The sequence below is a fragment of the Triticum aestivum genome, chromosome 3D (genome assembly GCF_018294505.1).
Source record: "Triticum aestivum cultivar Chinese Spring chromosome 3D, IWGSC CS RefSeq v2.1, whole genome shotgun sequence".
Classification (NCBI taxonomy): domain Eukaryota; kingdom Viridiplantae; phylum Streptophyta; class Magnoliopsida; order Poales; family Poaceae; genus Triticum; species Triticum aestivum.
Genome location: NC_057802.1, coordinates 481,956,670 through 481,964,017, shown reverse-complemented (window position 1 = coordinate 481,964,017; position 7,348 = coordinate 481,956,670). Strand labels below are relative to the sequence as shown.

Here is a 7,348-nt window from a genome sequence, read left to right as displayed (position 1 = left end):
CATTCATTTTTGCACGGGAGCGGAGCTGCTCGAGTGTTGCGTCGGGCCCCAATGTCGTGTATCCATCGGCGGTGATGTGCCACTCCTTCGGCAGCCGTGCCGACGATGAAATGAGTAGTCCGAAGCGGCTCAACTCTGCATGCGGCCACGAGAGAGTTGACGGCCAAGATCGACCGTCTCGCTGTCGGATCCGGAGCTCGCCATCGAGAAGAGTAGGGGCGACGGGGGTCTAAGGAGGAGGAGGAGGGGCAGTGTGCGGCGGCTGGCCGACCCCGGCTTTTTATAGCCTGGGGGCTGCAGGGGGAGGGGGGTTGGAGGGCGCCGCATCGGTGTGAATGCCAGGGCGGGTAGCACGAGGCGACGACTTAATGGCGGGGCGAGCGATGCGGCATGCGAGCGACAGGCGGCAGCGGATGTGGCACGGCAGCCGAGACGACGGCGGTAAGCGGTAGGGGTGCAGCCGTGCTGCCCCGCGTGCCACGGCGCGTCACGCAACACAAATATCGTGATCCGGTGCCAACAAAAATAGAAAATAAATCACTGCTGCCCTGCAGATGAAAAATGAAAAAGCCTGGAATCTATCACAACAAACCTTCGTATCCTAGTGGCTAGTTCAAATCTGCAAATTGCCCCAGTGCAACAGGTCGCAAGTTCGACCCCGTCTCAGCGGTCTTTTTTTTTACTTTCTCAAAAACAAATCACGCCACCCAGTGGATGAAAAAATACGCCTTGCACCGTGGACGCACGAATACATATACGTAGTGCACGGGCGGGCGGGCCATTTTTATAAATATATGACCATCATGCCTTTACCGATGAAGGAATATCGGATAATCTAAATCGTTCATGTGTTTAGGGAGTCTACCGAAGCAGAAGTGTTTATTTCCTTTTTCTTTCTGTGCCAAGACATGGCCCCAGCCTAGTGACACTTCTGTTCAGCCATTTACTGTTAAGGCACTCTCTAGTCTCTAATAGAAATCGTCATTTGTGTGTTTCAAGGATCAGAAGCAAATAGTATCACTACCACTCAACAGTTGCTCGGAGAGAAAAAAAACACTCTCTAATCAACTACACCTGCCGTCTCGTTATAATATAAGAGCGTTTTTGACACAATACTAGTGTAAAAAACGCTTTTATATTATAAGACGGATGGAGTAGTAGATGACTGAAAAAAATAGGTTCTTGTTTTTTAGTTCATTTTTTTAACTGGTGAGATTACTAAGTGGTCCCTTTGTTTAGCTGCTGCCAGAACTAATCTTACCAGAAACTCATTTTTCAGGTTGCCTGGTCCCTTTGTTTAGCTGCTACCAGAACTAATCTTACCACAAACTCATTTTTCAGGTTGCCTGCCCTAGTCTATCACCAGATAAACTGATGATCTGTCTCAACTTGCCAGGTTGAATGGTCTGCATCAGTCAAAATCGTATCATATCACCAAAATGAACTTGTCAACCCAAAGAATCTCATCACCTTACAGATCGTAGATCACAGATCAGATCTGAATAGCCATGACCTTGCGGGATCAGATCATTATCAATCCACCAACACCCAGAAACGGTGATTAAACTAAACAGGTCAGTAAAAACCGCTGCCATTGCTATCACTCCAAATTTTCATTTCCCTTGCACACTTCGGAGTGATAAGATAGATATACACGCTCTCACCCAATAAACCCAAGAATTACATGGCTGCACTCCACACAAGAGAAAAGAAGAGGGCTGGCTGGTTGGCATTCACAATTTACGTGGCACGTAAATACCCTATATTTTTTGCTGGACCTGAAGCTTATGGGGATTTTACAAGTAGGTGCTCATATAGTCGTGTGGGGTTGTTGTGGATTATCAACGGGTTCGCGTCCTCCAGGCGCTCCGCGAGCGATCTGAGCATGGAGACCAGATGCCGGGTGTTCTTGGTGCATCTGCACACCAGGTCGAGGTACTGCACGGCCTCCTGGGGCATGAGCCCGGTCATGAAGAAGGGGAAGAGCTTCGAGTGCGTCATCTCCATCGTGCCCATGGCCTCCGACGCCCATCCGGAGTTGGACTTGTCAGGAACATTCCCCTCCTCGCGCTGCATCCGCCGTACCGATTCCAATCGTGGGAGCATATCCTTCTCTTCCTCCTTGAAGTGCTCCTTGGTGTGATCCTGCCAGTGTTTGATTAATTTCAGATCCACACCAAGCATGAAAAAAAGATTTGTGATGGCTTATGTAATCATTTGATATTATTCTAAAGAATCAATATATAACAAATATTTACAAGTTGCTACCAGATAAGGATAACGTATAATGATCCTATCACAGGAGATCATTTCCAAATATTTAGGTACATCTTTCGCATTATTCTAGCATGCATGTACATCATTTCACTGTAACATTAACAACTGCTCCCTCCGTAACTTAATACTCCCTGCGTCCGGAAATACTTGTCGCAGAAATGGGTACAAATGGGTGTATCTAGAACTAAAATACATCTAGATACATCCATTTCTTGGACAAGTATTTCCGGACGAAGGGAGTATAATAGTGTCAAAGAAACACCTTATATTAAGTTACAGAGGGAGTAATGAATAGATTGTAGAAGTTGTCAACCCTTCTAAGTTGGTTCTGAGCGAAACGGTTGCTGTCTGCATACTACTTAATGCCAAGATACTACGTGGCGAATCAACGCGGCAAAGCATCCATGGAAGTGCTCCTGATGATTACAACATATATGATCTTAGCAGTTTGCTGAGCTACGTCAACTCCTTTCATCAGCTTGGTAGGCACATGTGGATAGACCTAGCTGTAGTGAGAATAAACAGCTAAAACCCAATGTCTTGCAAAGCAACTTTCTTAGTTGCTTAGGCCAGGCTGCACTCTAGCTTCGGCCAGGCTGACTCTTCTCACAACTTTCCAGGAGCAAAACTCTAGTGCAGTGGTAGAGCTGTACGCAATAGCAATGGTGGAGGATCCATATCCAACTCTCGAAGTTACGACACTAACCCGACCCTACATGTGGCACTGAAATCCTCAAAAGCAAATCATACAAGGTAAACAGGTCAGACCAGGCTGCACCCTGCTTTCGCCTAAGCTTTCCACTCACACAATAATAATGTGGTAATATGGTAGTAGAGCTGTATGCAACTGCCATGGTAGTGGGTCTGTATCCAACTTGAACACTAAAATTAACCCTACAATACAATGTGCTGCTCAAACTATGAAGTTTTACAGAGCAAACAGGTTGGTAGTGGCCCTTATCCAGGTCCACATGATCTTCCAAAAGTGCAAGGGACAGTAGTGCAACACAACCAACTTTTCCATGGAAGAAGCAAGGAATCAGTATATTTTTCTCTCGTGGGACTAGGTGAACTCTCATCATTGTACTTCACTTTCGGTTACTACCTTTCTGAGAGTATCTCTTGTCAGGTCATTAGCTAAAGGGGTACTGATTATGAGAGGATAACATCCACACCAACAAATTACTGGTGGCACTTTTGCCTGAAGGCAGTAGACAAGCCTTGCAAGTCACAAAAGGTGAAGCTTGCACATCAACCTCCGCGAAATGACTTTTCATATAGCACAATTCCAAAAGCCACCTGAATATTCTTTCCGGTATATGATATTGAAACATACTAGTAGCACAGTTCAAATACAAACTTGCAAGATTTCACAAGCAATGCAGAGTACAGAACAGTAATGCAATAAGCAGAATATGCTAGATGAAACAGCCACCAAATGCACAAGAGAGCATGTACGTACCTGCAACGCTTTGAGGCGGACGGAGAGGTTGACCAGCACTTCATAGAAGAGGGCGCTGCCCAGCTCCAGCGTCAGAAGCGTTTTTATATCCTCCTTGATTCCGTTCATCATGGGCAGGTGCTTCCCGTGCTGCTCCTGAACCTTATCGCACACCCCTGCGCATAAAATACTTTTAGGATCAGATTGGACTGCAGTTACTCAATCATATGGGCGTGATTAAACAACTGCTTAATTAAGCTCTCGGATCGAGGATAACAACAAGGGCGTTTGGTCTAGTGGTATGATTCCCGCTTCGGGTGCGGGAGGTCGTGAGTTCGATTCTCGCAACGCCCCATTTTTTGTTATGTTTTGCACCTGGATGGAAAATGACAAGGGAATTTTTCTATCAGTAGCTTCTGCTCTACTACACGACATCACTGTCTTTTGTTACCTTGTTCGTTTTTACCAATCGGATGGGAGAAAATGTCCATGTGCAGCTACAAAGGTAAAGGAACCAGAAGCATTTTGATCGACAAGGAACACAGTAGATAGAGAAAGGAAAAGAGCGCTCCTATCCCCATCCCTTCCTGTCACGGCAGATTCTGCAAATCCATGAAAATTCACCAGCACGAGTACACGGCCGGCGCAAAGCAATTTATAGCAGGGACACGGAGCAGTTGCCCATAGGCGGTGAATGCACCCGGAATGTCAAAAGGGACAGGAAAATGCAGAAGACGACAATGAGGAAACCACCCAATAGGAAATGCACCTTCCTCAGAAATCCTCGAGAGCAGCAAGCGAAATTTAAGTGAAATGTTGAGACTAGTGGGGAATGGGATCGGGCTGAAATTGACCTGGGAACGAAGCCCTCTGGATGTCGGGGAACAGCACCCGCTCCTCCATCCTGGCGTGCTCCAGCATCACCTCCATGGCGTCGCCGTACCACTTCCCGAGCCTCCGCACCTCGGCGCCCTCCACCGCCACGTTCCGCCCCTTGCCGGCCTTCTTCGCCCCCTTCTTCACCATCTCCGCCAGCTTGGCGGCGACGCCCTCCAGGTGCCGCTCCGCGCTGCGGTGCTGCAGCCGCACCATCTCGGCCACCTCCTCGGCGGCCGCGGCGGCCAGCGAGGCGCGCGCGGATGGCGGGCGGTCGGGCGGCGCGACGCGGGGCTTGCCCTCGAAGCGCGCGTCGACGTGGCGCAGCAGCTCGTCGGCGGCGCCGCAGAGCTCCGGGTCGGCGGCGGAGAGGCGGAGCACGGGGCGGCCGAGCGGGGCCGCCTCGGACGGCGTGAAGTGCACGGGCGCCGCCGCCTTGTAGAGCAGCGCGACGCGGAGGCGCCACGCGACGGGGCAGCCGTCGGAGCCGTAGACGCGGACGACGCCCCCACGCTCGGCGTCGGCCTCCGGGTCGACGGAGACGGAGACGGAGGGGGATCTGGCGAGCGCATACGGGGACACGGTGGTGCCGCCGCCGCCGCCGCCGCCGCCGCTGGCGCCGCCGGAGGCCGTGCTGGAGTGGGAGGGCGGGGAGCCGGCCGGGGACGGGCGGCGGCGGCGCGGGGAGGGGGAGCAATTGCCCATCGGGAACCGGGCCGGGGAGGGGAAGGGTTTGGGGGGAGCTCTGGGGGAGGAGCCGGAGGGAGGGAGGTGGCGACTGGCGAGGGGTTGCGGCTTGGGGGAGTGTTGAGTCGCGCTGCGTCGCGGCGTTGGGGCGCGGGGCGAAGTTGGCGGAGGGGGGAGGTGGGGCCCGGCTCGGGGGGCGGCCGTTTTGGTGCTGTGTCTGTCTGGGTTTTGCGATGGAGGGGATCAGACCCTCTCTTGTCGCCGTCAAGAGAGCTCCAAGAAGAGGGATGACAGGGGATGCGCTGATTTGCTTTGGAGCAAAGTGTTTGATGGTTTGGGTGCTGTTACTCGGGCTCGGACGGGGTACTGTCAGATTTATAGGCAACCATGTGCTGCGAGCAGATCTTCCTATGAGGACCATAGTGAGATTTGAATGCACTAAAAGACGCACTGTATCTTTTTCCATGAAAGGCCATCAGGAATATCTACTCTTATCATATGAGAGGAAACATTCTGGTATGTTCTTTCTTCGGAATATCGTGAAGACCGGAAACATGAAAGAATAATCCGTGTCGATGATAACATGTGACAAAAGGAAGCAAAGAACAAAAATGACGCAAAGCTCATTCAAAATGGAGATACCAAAAATGAGCTTTGCGTCATAAGATCCACACAAAACGGATTTTCGAATAAAGTGGCCCCCCACAGAGTCATTTGTTTGATTCTCTAGTTTGGTAGTACTATCTTTGTTGTGATGTCGCGTCCTGACCTTGCCGTGTGGCCCTCTTTGATCATCCATGCCTAACGCATGCATCGGACAAACCACGACACGATACCGTGTGAATGCATGCAAGCATGACATCAAGCAACATTCTACAGTTTCGAATTTTCATGAAAAAAAAATCTCATTTGGTGTATTCAATTCACAATCCGCTCTCACTATAACCAAAATTGATATGGTTTGTCGACTTCTTTTCCGATCAATAATTACCATGCTATGTTTTGGCTATTTACAAGATGTATGTGCTTTATAGGCATTTCATTATCAAATTATAATACATGGTTTACTGTCACGTGGACTTATATGATTTTTACCCGTTGATAACACTTCAATACTTACTATTTAGACCTACATAACATTGCAAAGTAACATATTTTTTTACCTGGTAAGCATACACTATTAGGATGGTAATCATTCACTACTAACATGGAAGCCTCATATCATAACTTGGTAACTGGTGTTAATAGAAGAAAACATCATCAAATAAAATGATATTGTTTTGAGGTTCACGTGGTGAAGACAAATCTCTAAAAAAATCGGCATATTGCTAACTGGTTTTACAGTTTAAGTACTAAATAATTCAATTTTTAATAAAAAAATCATGATACTTCCTCCGTTTCAGTTTACAAGTCCTACGCGTATATCTAGGTTGCCAATTTGATCACCCTAATATAAACTATATAACACAAAAATTATATCATTTGAAAATAGAACATGTGAAGTTTATATTGATATATTTTTTGTAATATATGACTTCTATTAGGTTGGTCAAATTTACGACCTAGGGATACGCGCACGCCCTGTAAACCGAGAGAGAGGGAGTAGAAGATTTAGGCTGGCCATAGTGGGAGTAACATAACCGGTAACATGCACTTGGGACTAGCAAACATGCTTATGTGACACATAATTAAAGAAGAGAGAGAGAGAGTTAGAGTAACATACGTAGATACCGTATCATGTTAAATGCTATGCTACTTTGTGTCATGCATGGCAATAAATATGATCATCTATGATACTACTTTATGATATTATGCACTATGGAGGTAGTATCATACACTAGTATGCATGATACTACTATATGATACTCCCCACTATGAGTAGCCTTAGATAGGCACCTCCTATCTTTATTGAGGAGAGAATCCCAAGAAGAATTGGTTGCATTTGAGGACATAGGTGGGCATGTGTTCCACAAATATTTTTTGTTGATTATAATCTCATTTGATTTACGTGTTTTTAAATATTTGATATTTTTTTAGTATTGTACAGAAACACATTTTTCTTTAGAG

The 7,348-nt window shown here is 47.7% G+C and overlaps 1 protein-coding gene and 1 non-coding gene across 2 annotated transcripts; one reads left to right on the top strand and one right to left on the bottom strand.

Moving 5' to 3' along the window:
- Positions 1 to 1,561: 1,561 nt before the first annotated feature.
- Positions 1,562 to 5,605, bottom strand: LOC123079842 (uncharacterized). The gene is made up of 3 exons (XM_044502664.1): positions 4,573 to 5,605; positions 3,740 to 3,894; positions 1,562 to 2,145 (listed from the first exon to the last, which is right to left on the bottom strand). Exons 1-3 carry the CDS (start codon positions 5,297 to 5,299, stop codon positions 1,786 to 1,788), a joined length of 1,242 nt encoding a protein of 413 aa, XP_044358599.1. The 5' UTR covers positions 5,300 to 5,605; the 3' UTR covers positions 1,562 to 1,785.
- On the top strand, positions 4,001 to 4,072 carry TRNAP-CGG (transfer RNA proline (anticodon CGG)). Its single transcript has one exon. It is a non-coding gene; the product is annotated as a tRNA-Pro (tRNA).
- Positions 5,606 to 7,348: the final 1,743 nt, after the last annotated feature.

Bases quoted from the DNA above. Each gene is read 5' to 3' on its own strand.
- LOC123079842 (XM_044502664.1), bottom strand. From the start codon at position 5,299: ATGGGCAATTGCTCCCCCTCCCCGCGCCGCCGCCGCCCGTCCCCGGCC. The intron at 3,895-4,572 runs GTCAATTTCAGC...TTTTATGCGCAG, and splicing joins CCAGAGGGCTTCGTTCCCAG to GGGTGTGCGATAAGGTTCAG. The intron at 2,146-3,739 runs GTACGTACATGC...AAACACTGGCAG, and splicing joins TCCGCCTCAAAGCGTTGCAG to GATCACACCAAGGAGCACTT.